The sequence below is a fragment of the Phycodurus eques genome, chromosome 6 (assembly GCF_024500275.1).
Source record: "Phycodurus eques isolate BA_2022a chromosome 6, UOR_Pequ_1.1, whole genome shotgun sequence".
In the NCBI taxonomy this organism is placed as follows: Eukaryota; Metazoa; Chordata; class Actinopteri; order Syngnathiformes; family Syngnathidae; genus Phycodurus; species Phycodurus eques.
In genome coordinates, this window is record NC_084530.1 from 3,067,750 (window position 1) to 3,089,439 (window position 21,690).

The 21,690-nt window shown below is 46.3% G+C and overlaps 1 protein-coding gene across 5 annotated transcripts in view; it reads right to left on the bottom strand.

The window, feature by feature from the left end:
- The window catches only part of wdr17 (WD repeat domain 17), a 63,338-nt gene that overhangs the window by 33,049 nt on the left and 8,599 nt on the right, over positions 1 to 21,690 (bottom strand). For 4 of the 5 annotated variants that reach the window (XM_061679848.1, XM_061679851.1, XM_061679852.1 and 1 more), the window contains exons 8-18: positions 21,001 to 21,188; positions 20,714 to 20,882; positions 20,511 to 20,602; positions 19,294 to 19,376; positions 17,746 to 17,832; positions 17,406 to 17,570; positions 17,094 to 17,209; positions 14,027 to 14,113; positions 9,449 to 9,598; positions 9,230 to 9,360; positions 8,438 to 8,563 (exon numbers count right to left, since the gene is read on the bottom strand). In XM_061679848.1, the coding sequence (XP_061535832.1) occupies positions 8,438 to 8,563; positions 9,230 to 9,360; positions 9,449 to 9,598; positions 14,027 to 14,113; positions 17,094 to 17,209; positions 17,406 to 17,570; positions 17,746 to 17,832; positions 19,294 to 19,376; positions 20,511 to 20,602; positions 20,714 to 20,882; positions 21,001 to 21,188 (1,394 nt within the window). The remainder of the gene's footprint in view (positions 1 to 8,437; positions 8,564 to 9,229; positions 9,361 to 9,448; positions 9,599 to 14,026; positions 14,114 to 17,093; positions 17,210 to 17,405; positions 17,571 to 17,745; positions 17,833 to 19,293; positions 19,377 to 20,510; positions 20,603 to 20,713; positions 20,883 to 21,000; positions 21,189 to 21,690) is intronic. The other variant, XM_061679850.1, reaches the window with a different exon arrangement.

Here is a 21,690-nt window from a genome sequence, read left to right on the forward strand (position 1 = left end):
GGGAAAACACCCTGACTCAAGGAGGTGTTAAAGATGTCCGTGAAGACATCTGTGAGTTCAGCTGCACAGTCCCTCAGAACGGGTATGTTATCTGGGCCCGGGGCTTTTCGTGTGTTCATCCTGATCTTTTCACGCTGTCCCGGGTCAGTGTCAGCACTTGGTCACCAGGAGGGGGTGGAGTCTTGTGTGCAGGGGTGCTGTTGTGTGCCTCAAACCGAGCAAAGAAGTAATTTTGCTCATTTAGCAAATCTCTAGTCTGTGGTGAGGGTTTAAAGTACGTAATGGTCTAAATACCACGCCACAGACTCCTGGTGTCACTGTCATGTAAGCCCTGGGTTTCCACTGTTTTAGTTGCCAGAATGTCTCACCCAGTTAAGTCTTCGTATCCAGCATTCCTATCCATGTTTTGACCTTGTGTATGTCCATGCTCGTGTTTGAACCTCGTCCTTGCCTCACGTCTTTTGGATACTGTTGCCTGGTTGGATTGACTACCTATGCGCCGAACCCTGCTAGTAATAAACTGCCTACGTTTGCTCTTACCGACTGTGTCTTGGCCTTTGTGTCCCACCCGCTCTGTGTCAGGAACCGTGTTAGTACATTCTGGCCAGCTATGGACACAGCAGCTACAGATGTGGTACGAGCTGCTCTGAGGAATCAGGGACAAAAGCTAGCTCAACAAGAGGAGAGACTTGCCTGTCTCTGCTCGGGATTCACGGAGCTGGTTAAGAGACAAGACTTGATTATGTTCACTCTAGATTCACAGGTGAAGATGTTAAGCCAGAAGATGGAGGGTCTGAATCCGACTGCGGCTGTGCCGAACTCCGCTCCTGGACCACTTCCTGGTTTAGTTGCCAAAAAACGCCTTCAGTCATGACTGCTTCCAGGCTTCCACAGTTATCTCAGCACCAGAAGTTTTCAGGTGAATCGGGGAACATTAAGCCATTTTAACACAATGTGAACTGCATTTTGAGTTAGATGCTTCAGCTTTCCCCACTGATCGGTCTTAAGTAGCGTTCATCATTTCTCACCTGTGCGGCCGAGCAGAGGCTTGGGCTACAGCTGAATGGAGCCGCCGCTCTTTCACCTGTGCCTCACTTGACAGCTATACTCAGGGACTGGAGCAGATTTTCCAGCATCATCACGAAAACAAGCGACTAGAGCGCTAATTCAGCCGAGGCAAGGCAGGCGCAAGGTGTCTGATTATGCAATCGATTTTCGAACCTTGGCTGCAGGGAGTGACCGGAACAATGCTACCTTACCCGATGCATTCAAGGACTTTCTGATACTGTGAAGGATCACCTGCTAACCACTGATATTCCCAACGATTTGGATAAATTGATAGCTCTGGCTTTCAGGATCGACAAGAGGATCTCAGAGAGGATATAGGAACGAGGTACGCTACGCTCACGCTTCTCAACGTCCTGGAGAGGTGGAACTGACTCATCTGATCTTCCCAGCCGTCTTCATTTTCCCTCACCTGGCTCCGTCTCACCACCAGTGGATCCAGCGGGACCCATGGAACTGGGAGTCATGATGATATCTCAAGAACAACGTCCATGGAAAATAAAGGATGGCCGCTGTTTCTATTGTGATCAACTGGGACACCAAGTTTCCCGCTGCCATGTCAAAGGTTTTAATATGGTAACAACAAAACACAAGAGGGTGAGACAAAGCATCATTTTCAATCATCCTGCCCATTTCAAACTCTCAACTACGTTTAAATCAGACACTACCGCTTTACTTACCCCTGTACCCAATGACACTGGCACTGAAGGTAATTTAAACAACCTCTCGTTTGCTAGGAGCTTGGGCCTGAGACAGCACCATCTCCCCAGGTCCCTGGAAGTTAATGCTGTCAACGGTAGTCCTTTGGACAGGACTACTCACCGCACCCAGTCTATTGTGGTTATGCTCCTGGATAACCATACTGAAAGGATTAGTTTTCACGTTTTTCCTTCCATGTGTCATCCTGTTTTCCATGGAAAGTTCCCAGGAACTCCTCCTATCTACCCTTGAGGACTTGCACGCTGCCAGAACTAAGACAAGAGCATGCAAAATCCTCTTGGACCCTCCACATCCTGGTCATCACCTCTTCCAGCTCCTTCACCTCAGGGAGGCACTATCGAACAATGAAAACTCAAACTAGCAGACATTCCAACACCTTCCCTCTTGCCATTAACTTCTTAAACAGTTAACTTACTTTTCCATTGTAACCTGCTGCCAATTTTGTCTTGAGATTGTTGTCACATTTCTGTCGGGCCAATTATACATTATTTGTGCACTCACTGTTGTAGTCTCACCACTCTGCACTACTTGCATATCTGTTGCTGACCAATACTGACCACGCATGTGCTTGAGAAACATCTGCAACATTTGCACAATTGATAGCGTTCCAGGATATCGCACTCCTAGTCACTTTAAATTGCATACATTTCTTGAAGTTTCTGCGCCATTTGCACAATGGTTTCTGTACCAGACTATTGTTTTATTAGTCATTTCACACTACTCTAAATTGAAACTCTAATAACAGACATAACAACAGTTTCTTCCCTCTTGCCATCGACTTCTTAAACAGCTAAACTACAATTCCATTGCAACATGCTGCCAATTTTTTTGTCTTGAGTTTATTGTCACATTTCTGTTGGGCCAATTATACATTACTCGTGCACTCACTGTAGGAGTTTTGCCATGCTGCACTATTGGCATATTTGTTGTTGACCAATACTGGCCACTCATGCCAGAGTAGCCTCTGCACCACTTGCAGACTGATTGAGGACATTTGCACAATCAACATTGTCCCAGTTTATCGCGCTACCAGTCACTTTAAAATGCATACATTCCTTGACGTCTCGGCGCCCTTTGCACAATGGTCATTTCACCGGACTATTGCTATATTAGTGATTCCAACTTTTTGGACAATTGTCAAAAATAAATAAATAAATACATCCATCCATCCATCCATTTTCTGAGCCGCTTCTCCTCACGAGGGTCGCGGGCGTGCTGGAGCCTATCCCAGCTGTCATCGCTGATTGAACCCGCGTCCTCAGAACTGTGAGGCTGACGCTCTAACCAGTCGTCCACCGTGCCGCTAAATAAATACATACATTTAAAAAATTGTACCGACATTACCAGATAACTAGCAACCCTTTATTGTTCAGTCTCAATGTCTTTACGTCTCAAAAGTGGTTTCTGTCAATTGACTGTCTGTTGTTGTACTAGAGCGGCTCCAACTACCGGAGACAAATTCCTTGTGTGTTTTTTGGACATACTTGGAAAAATAAAGATGATTCTGCTTCTGATTCTGATGAAGAAAAGAGAATAAACTTTGAGTTGAATGGTTATGAACTGTCATATAGCAATAGACTAGGTTGGGATGGGTCCCAAGCCCTGGTATTAAACTTGCCCAAGCCTAAACTATTAAAGACCGGAGTTTCGATTACCTCCACCCTTATTGGTTCTGTTAACGGTATTGGAAAAAATATTCAAATTTGGTTTCAATTTATTTAGGCTATATTACCATTATTTTTCACCTTTTACCTCTCAATCTTGTTTCTAACTTTAAATGAAATAAAGATATACATCTAAGAAGCATTTTCACAATCGGAGACGAGCCATCTCCCCCATTCTAGTTCTTTCCTATACCCATGTCGTGCTGTGTTCATATTACGATATGATTCATAGTACAGTGTTAAATAAACCCTCCATCGTGCCATATAACCTCATAGTGTTTCTATTGTTATTCTGATGTGTGGGTTTGGTATAGGGTTAGCTCCGTTGCTACACTACCGTAGTATCCCAGCATTTCCATAACCAGGGACGTACTGGACCCATAATTTAGCCCAGGAATTTAGATGGAGAGGCGAGAGAATAATAAGTACAATATTTTTCTGTTTTTAGTAATCATTTCTGACTTTGAAATTAGCATAATCCTTAACATCACTCCGTCGCTTAATACATTGAACATTAACATCCGTAAACTAATTAGATAATTGTAGCCGCATTTCCTAATTAATACAAGATGTACTAGCGGATCAACTCTTGTTGCAGAGGTTACGTGTGCTTCGCGGTTTCCCTTGGACCACAACAAGGGCCATGACCCGCAGCACCCTCCATCCATCCATTTTCTGAGTCGCTTCTCCTCACTAGGGTCACGGGCGTGCTGGAGCCAATCCCAGCTGTCATCAGGCAGGAGGCGGGGTACACCCTGAACTGGTTGCCAGCCAATCGCAGGGCACATACAAACTAACAACCATTCGCACTCACAGTCACACCTACGGGCAATTTTAGAGTCTCCAATTAATGCATGTTTTTGGGATGTGGGAGGAAACCGGAGTGCCTGGAGAAAACACACGCAGGCACGGGGAGAACATGCAAAATCCACACAGGCGGGGCCAGGGATTGAACCCGGGTTCTCAGAACTGTGAGGCTGACGCTCTAACCAGTCGGCCACCGTGCCGCCGACCTGCAGCACCTCAACACAAAAATACAAAAGACCAGTGCAACAAAGACGAAAGTGGCTGATCTGATTAGCAAAAATGCTGCTTAAACGTAAGAGTAGCAATAGAGGATGTCCGTTCCAGAGGGCGGTAAAGTAGCAAATTATTGTTCTTAAGTAAGAGTACTGTTACTTAACAATAATGTGATTCAAGTAAAAGTAAAAAGAACTCCTCCAAAACATTTATTCAGTAAGAGTAAAAAGTACACAGTGAGTAAATAGCACAAACAATTAAAAAAAAAAAAAAATTGTCATTTACAGCACGGTGTTTTTTCTCAAGTTATAAGTGAGCTGAAATATCCTCGTCTGGGCAGACAGTCCCAGACAAATAATACAATACATGAAAGCTGTTGTTTTTGTTAGTCTAAATGTAAACACAAGTAGCGCGCCGTTGCCTTCATGGTAAAGACAACGTTCCCAACATGGGCACCACGTACGCATGACGATCAGCGGGGCAGGTTTATCTAGTGTGATTACCTATGTTCGGGAAGCCCAATGGAAGACGTTATGTGAGGTCATGTGACTTTCTTGTGTCGTTTAATTTGTGAACTAGACTTAAATGTCACTAGAGCTTAAATTGGATTGACGCAAACAGCGCCAAATGTGGAAGTTGAAGTCTTAGTCTCGTGCATGAAATAGTTGATAAATGAGCAATAATTGATAAATAAAAGTAGCGAGCGACATTTAGATCATTGTAACGGAGTAAAAGTACCATTACTTCTTAACAGCAGAAGCGGCGGAAGTTTTTTTCTGTTGTCGTCAACTCCTGTGACTTACCCAAACCAGGTCCGGAGCGCACAGGTGAAACCTCAGGCCGCATATTAGTCCGCCACGGAGTAATATTCACAATTACATCTCTGTGTGGATGGTGGATGTGTGAAATGGATCTAGCTGCAAGCATTCAAGGAGTACGAAACAGCCCATAACGTCAGCAACAGTGACCCCCCCCCAGATCTATACGATTCACATAAATGGACTATTTTGAGTTCAAAACGGCGAATTTCGCCGAAAGGCGACTGATTTACATGTATGCAAAGTCACGAATCATAAACACACGGTAAAGCCTGCAGGCTATAATCTATGCCGGTACTCCGGCCGGTGGACAGCACACTCGGCTTAGCATGCACAGTGCACGCGACCGATGCGTTCGTGGACAGCTTTGTTGACATTCGGCTACCTTATAAGTCGTCTTGTATTTGCTAAATAGAAATCTGTAATTATGCTTTGTTAAAAGATGGTTGTGTTTGGCGGCACGGTAGCCGACTTGGGCAGCACGTCTGCATCACAGTTCTGAGGACTTGAGTTCAAATCCCGGCCTCACCTGTGTGGCGTTTGCATGTTCTCCGGGTACTCCGGTTTCCTCCCACATCCCAAAAACATGCAGGGTAGGTTAACTGAAGACTCTAAATTGCCCAAAGGTGTGGTTGTGAGTGTGAATGGTTGTTTGTTTATATGTGCCCTGCAATTGGCTGGCGACCAGTTCAGGGTGTACACCGCCTCTCGCCCGAAGATAGCTGGGATAGGATCCAGCCCGCCTGCGACCCTAGTGAGGATAAGCAGAACGGAAGATGAATGAATGAATGAATAAAAGATGGCTGCGTTTATTGGAAATTACAGTGGGTTCGGAAGGTTTTCAGACCCCCTTAAATTTTTCACTCGTTGTTATATTGCAGCCATTTGTTTAAATCATTTCCGTTATTTTTTTTCCTCATTAATGTACAGCACACACAGCACCCCAAATTGACAGAGAAAAAAAAACGTAATTGTTGGAATGTTTGCTGATTTATTAAAAAACAAAAACTGAAATATCACACAGCCCTAAGTATTCAGACCCTTTGCTTTGACACTAGCTTGGCAGACTGGGGTGGTGGTCCCACTTTTTAAGAAGGGGGACTGTAGGGTGTGTTCCAACTACATGGGGATCACACTCCTCAGCCTCCCTGGTAAGGTCTATTCAGGGGTGCTGGAGAGGAGGGTCCGTCGAGCAGTCGAATCTCAGATTCAGGAGGAGCAGTGTGGTTTTCGGGATTTGGGAGTTTGCCCAACCAGTCTACATGTGTTTTGTGGACTCGGCGAAGGCATTCGACCGTGTCCCTCGTGGAGTCCTGTCGGGGGTGCTTCGGGAGTATGGGGTACCGAACTACCTGATGTGGGCAGTTCGGTGCCTGTACAACCGGTGTCAGAGTTTGGTACGCATTCCCGGCAGTCGGTCGGACCCGTTTCCAGCGAGGGTTGGACTCCGTCAAGGCTGCCCTTTGTCACCGATTCTGTTTATAACTTGTATGGACAGAATTTCTCGGCACAGCCGAGGCGTAGAGGAGGTCCGGTCTGGTGGCCTCAGTACTGCATATCTAGCTTTTTGCAGATGTGCTTCTGTTGGCTTCATCAGGCCGTGATCTCCAACTCTCACTGTAGCGGTTCGCAGCCGAGTGTGAAGCAGCTGGGATGAGAATCCGCACCACTAAATCTGAGACCATGGTCCTTAGTAGGAAAAGGGTGGAGTGCCCTCTCCAGGTCGGGGATGAGATCCTTCCCCAAGTGGAGGAGTTCAAATATCTTGTTCACGAGTGAGGGAAGAATGGAACGGGAGATCGACAGGCGGATTGGTGCAGCATCTGCAGTGATGCGGACTTTGTCTCGGTCTGTTGTGATGAAGAAGGAGGTAAGCCGAAAGGTGAAGCTCTCAATTTACCGGTCAATCTACGTTCCTACCCTCACCTATGGTCACGAGCTGTGGGTCATGACCGAAAGAACAATATCCCGGATACAAGCGGCCGAAATGAGTTTCCTCCGCAGGTTGTCCGGGCTCTCCCTTAGAGATAAGGTGAGAAGCTCGGTCATCCGGGAGGGGCTCAGAGTAGAGCCGCTGCTCCTCCACATTGAGAGGAGCCAGATGAGGTGGCTCGGGCATCTGTTTAGGATGCCTCCTGGACGCCTCCCTGTTGAGGTGTTCCAGGCACGTCCCCCGGAGACCCCGGGCACAAACCAGGATACGCTGGAGAGACTATGTCTCTTGGCTTGCCTGGGAACGCCTCGGGATCCCCTCAGAAGAGCTAGAGGAAGTGGCTGGGGAGAGGGAATTCTGGGCGTCCTTGTTGAGGCTGCTGCCCCCGCGACCCGACCTCGGATAAGCGGAAGCCAATGGATGGATGGATGGATGATTTTAGCAAATGGCTGTAATATAAAAAAGAGTGAAAAATTTAAGGGTCTGAAAACTTTCCGTCTCCACTGTATATCAGAATTATCCTATTCCAAAAAAGAGACCAAAAAAAAGGAGCTTGGCCAGGGCGGCCTGGAATGGACCGGCCGTTAAGGAGTTGTCCCGAAATTCCCAATTGCCACCCCTCCACAACAACATAACACCCGTTATCATTGCGTCAAATCAATTTACATGCAATCCAATTGTGACAATCGTGTTTCCATGTTTGAATGTATGTACATACAGTATGTATGTGTGTATCCATCCATCCATACATTTTCTGAGCCGCTTCTCCTCACTTGGGTCGCGGGCGTGCTGGAGCCTATCCCAGCTATCATCGAGCAGGAGGTGGTGTACACCCTGAACTGGTTGCCAGCCAATCGCGGGGCACATACAAACAAACAACCATTCGCACTCACATTCACTTTAGAGTTGTCAATTAACCTACCATGCATGTTTTTGGAATGTGGGAGGAGGAAACCGGAGCGCCCGGAGAAAACCCACGCAGGCACGGGGAGAACATGCAAACTCCACACAGGCGGGACCGGGGTTTGCACCCCGCTCCTCAGAACTGTGAGGCAGACGCTCTAACCAGTCGACCACCGTGCCGCGTATATATATATGTAAACTTCAATCAATCAGTTAATTTGGTAGGCTCAGCTGGTAGTTAAAACAGCTGCATTGTTGTGTATTGTTGCGTCATCAGCTTCTGCACACAGATACTGTGAATTAGGGAATCTTACTGTTTTAAACTTTAGCAGGTGTTTCATATGCATTATGCCCTTGCTGTAGCTGCCTGGTAGCAGTGAGTCGTCCTGCCCATTAATGACTGATACCAAATCCCACAGGTTGCTGCTTCCCCCTGGAGGCTATCAGAAAAAAACACATACACATCAGTAAATTAGTCACAAACGGGTTAGAATATCCTAATTAAATTGCTTAAGCATTGCAGTTCTCATTTAATTTTTTTTATTGGAATAAATGCATCATTATGGGTAAATCTTATGCTAAATTTTAAACATGTCTCCAAAGGAAGTACATTTTTTGGGGGAAGAAGCTGCAACTGCACAATTTCTAACAATTATGATTTGTGATATGTTTAGTATTAGTATCATGGTGCTAAGGTTATTTTGGTGAAATAATGCAGTTTTTGCTCAGGTTGACAGCTTCAGTGTACCAATTATAATATTTGAAATAAATGTCGTAGCACTTGTGCCTCTGAGCCAGGACTCCCTGGAATTCAAGACCTGATTGGTTAACTAAGACTCAAAATTTCCCTCAAGTGAGATTGTGAGTAGTTGTCTATCGCTATATGTCAGCCCTGTAATTGACTGGTGATCCATCCAAGTCAGCTGGAAAAGGCTACAGCATCCCCAGTGACCCAGAACAGCAGCAATTATGCAGAAAATGCATGAATGGATTGTAGCACCATTGCTGACTCTTTATTTTGGCTATGTGAAAAACTGTGGCATCAAACTAAATCCAAAACTGTATCAACAAAAAAATCCTCCAAATTCTATTCAGAAAATAATTACCGAACAGCATTCGGAGAACCAACGCAGCTTCTTGGCTGTGGTATCAGAGCTTAGTTTCTCCAGCTCCTGTTTGATGTCTCTTGACACTTTACCACAGAGCAGGGGTGGAGAGTTGGGAACCATAGCTTTATCTGCAAGAACATCACCAATGCGGGACCATAACTTTTTAGAATTCAGCACAAGACAAAACAGAACCAACCCAGTATGAGTTATGTATACCAGTGTTTCCAATTATCTTTTCCCAGGGTTGGTTGGTGAGGATGTTTAGGAGCAGAGGAGAGATAAAGGGTGTCAGAGACCAGAGCCTCACTGTACTGTCTCTGCTACAACTGGCCATGGTGAAAGGACGATTCTGATGACATGTTAAACCTAAACACAAACACACACACGCACACGCACACGCACAAGCACACACACACGCACGCACGCACACACACACACACACACACACTTAACAATCTTGACCATTTGTTAAAAGAATAACGTTTCTCCCTTGGTACTGAGTTCAAACATCAAATCCCTCAAAAAAAAAAAAATTTGACTCAATAGCAAGTGCCAAATAAATAGTTTGAAATAGGAAGTGGCGATCTGGCATATTTTAATGGACTCAATACAGATCCTCAGTTGTGCATCGACAAATGCATGTTCTAATAAGTCTATGAATCTCCTAAACCAGGGCTGTCCAAAGATTTTCTTCCATTAGCCGCATTCAGAAAAATGGAGGGATGCAAGGGGCCACTTTAAATTTCTTAGACTTTTATTGATCAAACACGCGAAAACTAATCCACCGTGAATATAAAAAATTTAAACAGCCCTGTTTAAAGACCAGGTTTTTGTGATTTAAAAAATGAAACCAAGATAAATCCTTTAAAAAAAAATCCACCATGTTACCTCTGACTGCCATGTTGCCTCCTACTGCTATAACTCAATTGAAAAATAATGGACATTTTTGGGGAGTAAAAATAAATAACTGAAACATGTAGTAGCATATGTGTGCACAACTGCACGCTCTCTTGTAACTTTTTTTTTTTTTTATCCTGATTGAGTTGTACTGATTGAGTCCCCCCTTCCCATGGGCTCACCACCTGTGCGAGGGGCCATAGGGGTTGGGTGCAGTGTGAGCTGGGCGGTGGCCGAAGGCGGGGACCTTGGCGATCCGATCCTCGGCTACAGAAGCTGGCTCTAGGGACGTGGAATGTCACCTCTCTGGCAGGGAAGGAGTCCGAGCTGGAGTGTGAGGTCGAGAAGTTCCGACTAGATATAGTCGGACTCGCCTCCACACACAGCTTGGGCTCTGGTACCAGTCCTCTCGAGAGGGGTTGGACTCTCTTCCACTCTGGAGTTGCCCACGGTGAGAGGCGCCGAGCAGGTGTCGGTATACTTATTGCCCCCCGCCTCGGCACCTGTACGTTGGGGTTCACCCCGGTGGACGAGAGGGTAGCCTCCCTCCGCCTTCGGGTGGGGGGGCGGGTCCTGACTGTTGTTTGTGCCTATGCACCAAACAGCAGTTCAGAGTACCCACCCTTTTTGGAGTCCTTGGAGGGGGTGCTGGAGAGCGCCCCCGCTGGGGACTCCATTGTTCTGTTGGGGGACTTCAATGCTCACGTGGGCAATGACAGTGAGACCTGGAAGGGCGTGATTGGGAGGAACGGCCCCCCCGATCAGAATCCGAGCGGTGTTCTGTTATTGGACTTCTGTGCTCGTCATGGATTGTCCATAACGAACACCATGTTCAAGCATAAGGGTGTCCACATGTGCACTTGGCACCAGGACACCCTAGGTCGCAGTTCGATGATCGACTTTGTGGTCGTGTCATCGGACTTGCGGCCACATGTCTTGGACACTCGGGTGAAGAGAGGGGCGGAGCTGTCAACCGATCACCACCTGGTGGTGAGTTGGCTCCGATGGTGGGGCAAGATGCCGGTCCGACGTCGCAGGCCCAAACGTATTGTGAGGGTCTGCTGGGAACATCTGGCAGAATCCCCTGTCAGAAGGAGTTTCAACTCCCACCTCCGACAGAACTTTGCTCATGTTCCGGGGGAGGCTGGGGACATCGAGTCCGAGTGGACCATGTTCCACGCCTCCATTGCTGAGGCAGCCGACCGGAGCTGTGGCCGTAAGGTGGTCGGTGCCTGTCGTGGCGGCAATCCCCGAACCCGTTGGTGGACACCAACGGTGAGGGATGCCGTCAAGTTGAAGAAGGAGTCCTATTGTGCCTTTTTGGCCTGTGGGACTCCTGAGGCAGCTGATGGGTACTGGGTGGCCAAGCGGAATGCAGCTCTGGTGGTCGGGGTATGGGAGGAGTTCGGTGAGGCCATGGAGAAAGACTTCCGGACGGCTTCGAGGAAATTCTGGTCCACCATCCGACGTCTCAGGAGAGGAAAGCAGTGCACCACCAACACTGTGTATAGTGGGGATGGGGCGCTGCTGACCTCGACTCGGGACGTTGTGAGTCGGTGGGGAGAATACTTCGAAGACCTCATCAATTCCACCAACACGCCTTCCCATGAGGAAGCAGAGTGTGGGTTCTCTGAGGCGGGCTCTCCTATCTTTGGGTTTGAGGTCACCGAGGTAGTTAAAAAGCTCCTCGTGGCAGGGCCCCGGGGGTGGATGAGATTCGCCCGGAGTTCCTAAAGGCTCTGGATGTTGTGGGGCTGTCCTGGTTGACACGCCTCTGCAACATCGCGTGGACATCGGGGACAGTGCCTCTGGATTGGCAGACTGGGGTGGTGGTTTCCCTTTTAAAGAAGGGGGACCGGAGGGTGTGTTCCAACTACAGGGGGATCACACTGCTCAGCCTCCCTGGTAAGGTCTATTCAGGGGTGCTGGAGAGGAGGGTCCGTCGGGAAGTCGAATCTCAGATTCAGGAGGAGCAGTGTGGTTTTCGTCCTGGCCGTGGAACAGTGGACCAGCTCTACACCCTCGGCAGGGTCCTCGAGGGTGCATGGGAGTTCGCCCAACCAGTCTACATGTGTTTTGTGGACTTGGAGAAGGCGTTCGACCGTGTCCCTCGGGGAGCCCTGTGGAGGGTGCTTCAGGAGTATGGGGTACCGAACCCCCTGATACGGGCTGTTCGGTCCCTGTACGACCGGAGTCAGAGTTTGGTCCGCATATCCGGTAGTAAGTCGGACTCGGTCCCGGTGAGGGTTGGACTCCGCCAAGGCTGCCCTTTGTCGCCGATTCTGTTAATAACTTTTATGGACAGAATTTCTAGGCGCAGGCAAGGCGAAGAGGGCGTTCGGTTTGGTGGCCTCAGTATTGCATCTCTGCTTTTTGCTGATGATGTGGTTCTGTTGAAGCGGCTGGGATGAGAATCAGCACCTCCAAATCTGAGACCATGGTCCTCAGTCGGAAAAGGGTGGCATGCCTTCTCCGGGTCGGGGATGAGATCCTGCCCCAAGTGGAGGAGTTCAAGTATCTTGGGGTCTTGTTCACGAGTGAGGGAAGAATGGAACGGGAGATCGAAAGACGGATCGGTGCAGCGTCTGCAGTGATGCAGACTTTGTATCGGTCCGTTGTGGTAAAGAAGGAGCTAAGCCGAAAAGCAAAGCTCTCAATTTACCGGTCGATCTTCGTTCCTACCCTCAACTATGGTCATGAGCTGTGGGTCGTGACCGAAAGAACGAGATCCCGGATACAAGCGGCCGAAATGAGTTTCCTCTGCAGGGTGTCCGGGCTCTCCCTTAGAGATAGGGTGAGAAGCTCAGTCATCCGGGAGGATCTCAGAGTAGAGCCGCTTCTCCTCCGCATTGAGAGGAGCCAGATGAGGTGGCTGGGGCATCTGATTCGGATGCCTCCCGGACGCCTCCCTGGTGAAGTGTTCCGGGCACGTCCCACCGGGAGGAGACCCTGGGGACGACCCAGGACACGCTGGAGGGACTACGTCCTTCGGCTGGCCTGGGAACGCCTCGGGATCCCTCCGGAAGAGCTGGATGAAGTGGCTGGGGAGAGGGAAGTCTGGGCGTCCCTGCTAAAGCTACTGCCCCCGCGACCCGACCCGGATAAGCGGTAGAAAATGGATGGATGGATGGAGTTGTACAGATTATAGGTCATGATAATGGTGATAAAAAGGTTATGAAATTATTTATCTCGGTCTCATTTTTTCCATCACAAAAAATGGCCTTTGTACAGGGGTGTTTAGACTTTTTATCACCATTGTACATCACATCTTTCTGTTAAAGGTGATAAGGGAACTAGTTGAAGGATTTTTCAGGATTTTGTATCCTCCTAGAATTGATCCGACCCTGTAATGGGCAGAACTCCACATTCAAACCAAAACCAGAGCAATCTTTAGTAAACTAAAGTTTTTTAAAGCAGTTACTTGAGGATCATTAGTACAATATGTTCACAAGACCCTTGACACAGAACAGAAAGTGGAGGAAAGCAAAATTGTCTTTATTCACCATTGTGAAGAAAATGTTTGCTAATTTAGTTGCAAATAGTTTCTTTGCATATCTAGAAAAGCTCTATACAAAAACAAACTTATTAGTACTAGTAGTCGTACTGGTCAGGGGCGTCGCACCCATGGGGGATGTGGGTGTCACCCCTCACTTTTTCGAGACCCACACTTTAAGCACTCCCCCCCCCCACACACACACATACACACACACCTTTTTATGAAGTAGTGTTGCAAGCCATGTCAAATGTTATTTTTAGTACATGCCACGGGCCGTTAAAAATTAGAAGACCCTTAAGTTTTTCAGACTCCTAAACAAGAAACATTACCATCAACTTTGAGATGGAATTAAATCACAGAAAGTCAAGAGGCATTCATATTTCATTCATTAATTGTTTTACCATAGACATCAGCACCATGGTCATAGACTGTGTCCAGGCAGTTGCCATCTCTTGTGTCCCAAACTCTGATTGTATAATCCCAAGACCCTAGAAAAAAAGATGTTGAAATAATATTTACAGCTATGTATCTCTTAATTGGAGTCCAATGTATATAACAGCTAATAACACATCAAGTAAACAAAACATAATGCAAAACCACTAATTTAGCAGACCTAATACAGCATCATTAAAATATAGTACAGTAGATCTGACGCAGGTGCTTTTGGTTTTCAAAGTGTTTTTCAAGGTGCATTAAGTGATGCAAAACAGTTTGTATATATTACACAAGTCATTGTATTTCATGGGGAATCCCTGAAGAAATTACACTTTGCTACAATGTAAATTATACATCGTGAAGCTTGTATAACTGTGTACATTTACTGTCCCCTCAACATAACTCAGTACACAGGCTTGCCTAAACTGCTGGCAACAAAAGTGAGAACACCCATAACTGGGAAAAGTAAAAATTCTGGCCAAAAGTGTCACTTTTTTTGTGTGGCCACCATTATTTTCACTAACTTAACCTTAACTTGATAAAAATAAATGGACCTAAGTTTCGCTTGCCTGGACGAGGATCACCAGGGATCCCCTCTGGAGCCAGCACTGGAGGTAGGGCTCGAAGGTGAGGCAAAAACTTGGGTGTGGGATGACTTCGGTGAGGCCATGGTGAGCGACCTCTGGATGACCACGGGAAAATTCTGATCCACCATTCGACGTCTCAGGACGGGGAAGCAGTGCACCATCAACACTGTGTATAGGGGGGACACTGCTGACCGCAACTCGGGGAGTTGTGAGTCGGTAGGCCGAATACTTCGAAGACCTACTCAATTCCACCGACATGCCTTCCCATGAGAAACCAGAGTCTGGGGACTCTGAGGTGATTTCTTCTCTCTCTAGGGTTGAGGTCACCGAGGTGGTTAAAATGCTCCTCGGTGGCAGGGCACAAAGGGTGGATGTGAGCCACCCTGAGCTCCGATGGATATTGTGGGGCTGTCCTGGTTGACACGCCTCTGGAACATCACATGGACATCGGGGACAGTACCTCTGGATTGGCAGACCGGGTGGTGGTCCCCCATTTTAAGAAGAGGGACCGGCGGGTGTGTTCCAACTATAGTGGGATTACACTTCTCAGCCTCCCTGGTAAAGTGTATTCAGGGGTTCTGGAGAGGAGGGTCCGTCAGGAAGTCATAGCTCAGATTCATTAGGAGTAGTGTGCTTTTCGTCCTGGCTGTGGAACACTGAACCAGCTCAACACCCTCAGCAGGATCCTCAACTGCGCGTGGGAGTTCACCCAACCAATCTACATGTGTTTTGTGGACTTGTGGAAGGCGTTCGACCGTGTCCCTCGGGGAGTCCTGTGGGTTGTGCTGCAGGAGTATAGAGTACCGGACTCCCTGATAGGACCGGTGTCAGGGTTTGGTCCGCATTGCCGGCAGTAAGTCGGATTCATTTTCAGTGGGAGTTGGAATCCGCCAGGGCTGCCCTTTGTCACCGATTCTGTTCATTACTTTTATGGACAGAATTTTTAGGCACAGCCGAGGGTGTTGAGGGGGTCCGGTTTGGTGAGATCAGTATCCCGTCCCAGCTTTTTGAAGATGATGTGGTTCTGATGGTTTCATCAAGCCATGATCTCCAACTATCGCTGGAACAGTTGGCTCGCAGCCGAGTGTGAAGCAAGAGTTGGAGATCATGGTTCCAGCGAGAGTTGGAGATCATGGCTAGTTGATGTATCTTGGGGTCTTGTTCACTTGTGAGGGAAGAATGGAGTAGAAGATCGAAAGGCGGCTCGGTGCAGAGTCTGCAGTGATGCGAACTTTGCATTGGTCCGTTGTGGTGAAGAAGTAGCTAAGCCGAAAGGCAAAGCTCTCATTTTACTGGTCGATATACGTTCCTACCTTCACTTATGGTCACGAGCTGTGGGATATGTGATATTTCTAAAAATCTGTGCTATTTCTAAAAATCTGTGCTAAGCGGTTTGTTACCCAAATTTACTAATTTCATTAACATTTCACTATTATCTGGATCTTTTCCCAGGACTTTGAATAGGCTACTCCACATTAAGAGTAGTCTTGATGCTCAGGTACTGAACAACTATTGGCCTCGATCTAACCTGCCGTTTTTAGGTAAAGGTAAAGGTTGTTCATCAACAGCTCTCGGACCTTCTTGTACTTCATAACAGCTTTGATGATTTCCAGTCAGGTTTCAGGCCCCATCACAGCACTGATACTACTTCTATCAAGGTGGCGATTGACCTCTAACTGAACACTGGTGCAGTCAAAGCGAGAGGTCTTCTGCTGGTGCCCAGAGTTACAACCAAATACGGTGAAGCTTTGTTTCAGTTCCATGCAGCTTTATAGCAGGCACTGTTTCACGGTGGCCATTGTTGTTGCTTTGTTCCTTGCTTGGGAAAGTAAAAACGGCTACCGGAATTGGCCATAAAATGTAGAGGAAACTCTACCCTGTGGTGTCCCAGCCAATACCTGCCGTAGCGACACCCTTGGAGGAGAACTGCAATTTTTTTATTTATTTATTCTGATTGATCAATTTAAAACTAGGTACATTTTAAATTTACTTCATAAGAGATCCTGCTGACCCTGGGAACTCCTTGCACTTTTTGTTTTAAACTTAAAACAAAGATAAGTGAAAGAGTAACAATTAAGTTATATTGACATTTTGGAAACCTTTATCTACTGTAGAACACTTTAGGTAGCTATTTATTTGTTTTTTTCATTTAACTTTACAAGACTTGCAGCTGAGGCTGCACTTTTTGTTAGAATTAAAATTTTAAATAAACAATGCTTAAAGGCATTTTAACGAAGTGTTGGAGTGTGTATTATTCAAAATTTTGACGCCAATATTTTCCCTTTTACTGCAAATAAATATTGTCTCCAAAGACCGGTTATCGGCTTCCTCAGTATCAGCCCTGAAAAAAACATGTCGTCAATCTCTATCTGGATGCAAAATACCATACGTACAGTTAAATTTTGTTTAAGGAAGAACGGTTAAAGAAGGGGGAAAAAAAACATACCTGAAATTAAGAGGTATGGAACCTCTGTGTTCCACATCAGGCCTCTGACTGGTGCTGTATGACCACTCAACACATTGATGCACGCATCCTGTGTGTAGTCCCATATACGAACAGTACTGTCCAAACACAATCACAAGTGGTCCTTTAATTTAAAGGTCCTTTTATTGTTTTTAAATACAAAAGACAGATACATTTACAGGTAGTGCATAACATTGTATAGTACATACATTATCATTAATAATCTTTATAGTGTTTGGAGGATTTTTTGTTCTTTTTATCCAATAATGGACTCAAAACTGTGTTTAAACTCACCCATCATCTGATCCAGAACACAATATCCCCTCCCTAAGAGGAGACCAGCGGACATGAAATACTTTAGCTAGGTGTCCATTGAAGACTTTGAGTGGCTGGTCCGAACTGGTGGCCAAGTAATACACACGAACATTCTTATCCTCACAACCAGTAGCAATCATATCCCTGTAGGAAGAGTTCAGCCTTTATGAAACAGCAATAGCTATGTTAATGTATGAAATATAATCTTGTTTGTTAATCAATGAATGTATTGTGTTTTGTTTCCTGTATGGATTCAGTAAAATTAATGAACTGATTTGTTACATGACATTGCTATGCGAGTTAAAAAGGTAGAACATACTTGTTGTTTTGACTCCAGTCACAGCCAAAGACTGCAGCAGGATGTTTGTACTTATGAAGGATTTTGCCATCAATGGTCCGAATGATGCTGTTATCAAAAAAGAAGGCACAAAAAAGAGTACAAGATACATAACGCCGCCGTCGGGCTGAAACCTGACTAAGTCCAGATTTGGTCCATTTAATATTTTTATCCCAAATTGATACTATTGGTCAGTCCCCATATGGGTATGTTTTTGTTTTTATTTTTATTATTGACCAATATAAAGTGTTGAAAATGGCTTGCTCTTTTTGATGATGCAATATTAATGGCCTGCAACTGGCTGGCGACATGTTCAGGGTGTACCCTGCCTCTCACCCAAACTGGGATAGGCTCCAGCATGCCTTCGACCCTGGTGAGGATAAGCTGTGTAGATAATGGATGGATGGGTGGATGTTAATGGCTCTGCAAACAAGCTGTTTTTTTTGGTTTCGTGAAAAGTGATGCTTTTGGAGATACAGTGGGACCTCGAAAAAACGGACACCGATATAACAGATATCAGATAAACGGACCGTCGAGACTGAACAATGCCATTGACAAAGTCTGTTAGTTGCAGAATTGGCCGCTGTTGTTTACTGGCGCTGTGAATACAGGCAATGCAGGCAGAGAATGCGTTTTTCCGGGTCACAGATATACAATATGGCGGCACGGTGAACGACTGGTTAGCACATCTGCCTTACAGTTCTGAGGACCTGGGTTAAAATCCAACCTCACCTGTGCAGAGTTTGCATGTGTTTCCCGTGCATGTGTGGGTTTTCTACAGGTACTCCGGTTTGCTCCAACATCCCAAAAACAAGTATGGTAGGTTATTTGAAGACTCAAAATTGTGCGTAGGTGTGAATGGGAGTGCAAATGGATGTTTGTTTATATGTGCCCTGCGATTGGCTGTCGACCAGTTCAGGGTGTACCCCGCCTCTTGCCCTGCTGGGATAGGCTGCAGCAAACCCGCTTCCTAGTGAGGATAAGGGGTATGGGAAATGGATGGATGGAGATATACAATAATCCTAGATCCAATTCCAAAAGCCGTGCCTCCCGTGCCTGTGACGATGGTTATATCAATTGTCTATTGTATGTAGAGCAGAGAGAACAGCATGGCTGCAGTCTTAACTCTGAGGAGTACAAAACACAAGTCTGTAACATCCTACTTTTGGTAAACAATGTCACCATGACCAAGCACGCTGGCGTCGTAAGTTTGGATAAAATGTTAAACTTTCAACTTGATTTAATATATAAATATACATGATACAAATATATATTTATTTAACTTTGTACTGTACTGGGCATTTTAGGGCACGAAACTGTACAGTAATATGGGTGCATATGGCCTAAAAAAAGTGCTTCAATGGAACAGACAATCAGCTATATCAGACAACCCCAACCTCTATTAGTCCATTGTATCGAGGTTCCACTGTACCAGGTTTCCATCCGACGGCAGTGATATATGTAATCAATATTCTGGTACAATAATCAAATAATTTTCAGTATTTTCTATAAAATATAATGACCACTTACCAGAATCCATCACCACTACAGGTTGCAATTCTCTTTGAATCTTTGTGACTCCAGGATATACAAAATATACCATTTTTACCATGCTGGAGGAAGATTAAACACAACCACACAAAAGATTACAGTTTTTTTTACAATTAAGTAGACTTGAAGTATTAAAATTAACCAAATAACTAAATGACCTAGGGAAAGGTCACTGTTAAACTGTGTTTCATATTTCTATTTTATTTATTTTTTTGTCTTATTTTTCTGAATAGTAAAGCTGTACCATATATCCATCTGCAATATACAACATACAGCAAAATGTAATGGGAAGGAATGAGATTCTATGAAGAACAAACCCCTATGAAGAACAAAATATATGGATCTAGGTTTCCCTTGCCCGGACACGGGTCACCGGGGCCCCCCTCTGGAGCCAGGCCTGGAGGTGGGGCTCGAAGGGGAGCGCCTGGTGGCAGGGCCTGCATCCGTGGGGCCCGGCCGGGCACAGCCCGAAAGGGTAACGTGGGCCCCCCTTCCCGTGGGCTCACCACCTGTGGGAGGGGCCATTGGGGTCAGGTGCAGTGTGAGCTGGGCGGTGGCCGAAGGCAGGGACCTTGGCGATCCAGTCCTGGTACCAGTCCTCTCGAGAGGGGTTGGACTCTTTTCCACTCTGGAGTTGCCCACGGTGAGAGGCACCGAGATATAAGGTGTGGGTATGCTTATTGCATACCCACACCTTATAGCAGAGTCTGGGTTCTCTGAGGCGGGCTCTCCTATCTCTGAGGTTGCGGTCAACAAGGTGGATAAAAAGCTCCTCGGTGGCAATGCCCCGGGGGTGGATGAGATTCGCCCGGAGAGATAAGGTGAGAAGCTCGGTCATCCGGGAGGGTCTCAGAGTAGAGCCACTGCTCCTCCACATTGAGAGGAGCCAGATGAGGTGGCTCGGGCATCTGTTTAGGATGCTTCCCGGACGCCTCCCTAGTGAGGTGTTCCGTACCACCGGGAGTAGACCCCGGGGACAACCCAGGACACGCTGGAGAGACTACGTCTCTCGGCTTGCCTGGGAACGCTTCGGGATCCCCTCGGAAGAGCTCGAGGAAGTGGCTGGGAAGAGGGAAGTATGGGCTTCCCCGCTGAGGCTGCTGCCCACACGACTCGACCTCGGATAAGCGGAAGACAATGGATGGATGGATAGATGGATGGATGGATGGATATTTTATAGTAGTGAAGCAAGAAACCTCATTAAAGCGTGTGATTATCTTTCCTTTCCTAATGTCCCAAATGAAAGCTCCATTGCGAGATGTTGCTCCTGCAACGCAGTTTAGATCACCTTCAAAACACACAGAAAGAGGGTTTCCATTTTCGTTCAGTAAAACTGAGCAAGATTGGTGAATTTGTGTGTACATGTGTAAAGTGTGGGTGTGAACGCGTGTGTACGTACCTGGAGCCCAGGACAAGGAGTAAACCACTCCTTCATTGCCAGGGGAGGTGTGCACTGCTGTCAGTGTGTTTGTATCCCAGATTTTGATGGTTCCATCAAAACTAGCTGTGGCCAACAAGTTAGGGTTATCAGGTTTAAACTTGCAGTCGAAGATGGTCTCAACATGGCCCTGGAAATGGACAACTGTCATAAATTCTACCAAACACGAATACATGTTTCAGTAACTTAATTTTTTTTGTTTTGTTTTTAGACAAGAATACAAAACGCAAGTTTGTTAATTACAATACCAGGTCTCGGAGGAAGTCCCACTTCTTAGCGCCCATGTCATAAAGTCCTACCCCTCCATCCATGAAACAGCACACTGCATGGCCAGGAGGCAAAGAGAAGGACTGGTTGTGTGACAGGGTTGGGGGAGGTACTGCCTCACTTGTAGAGCTGGTGTGCTGACTTTTACCAGAAGAACAGGAACTGTGAGCTGTAGACAGAGGTGGCCGACTGGTTAGCACATCGTAGGTTCAAATCCAGGCCAAGGCCTTCCTGTGTGGAGTTTACATGTTCTACCTGGGCCTGTGTGGGGTTTCTCCAGGTACTCCAGTTTCCTCACCCGTTCCATGCATGGTAGGTTAATTTAAAACTCTAAATTGTCCGTGAGTGTGAATGGTTATTTGTATATATGTGCCCTGCAACTGGCTGGAGTTACGACCAGTTGAGGGTGTACCACGCCTAAACACACACACACACACACACACACACACACACACACACACACACACACATAGTCCCCTCCAAAAGTATTGAAACGGCAGGGTCAATTCCTTTGTTTTTTTTGTCCCTCGTTTATCGTGGGGGTTACGTTCTAAAAATAACCTGCAATAGGCCAAATTCTAGTAGTAGTCAGTGATATTTTTTTCAATTATTAAATAATTTTTAAGGCTGTAAAGCCCCTCACCACACACTTTATACACTTTTCTCAGACA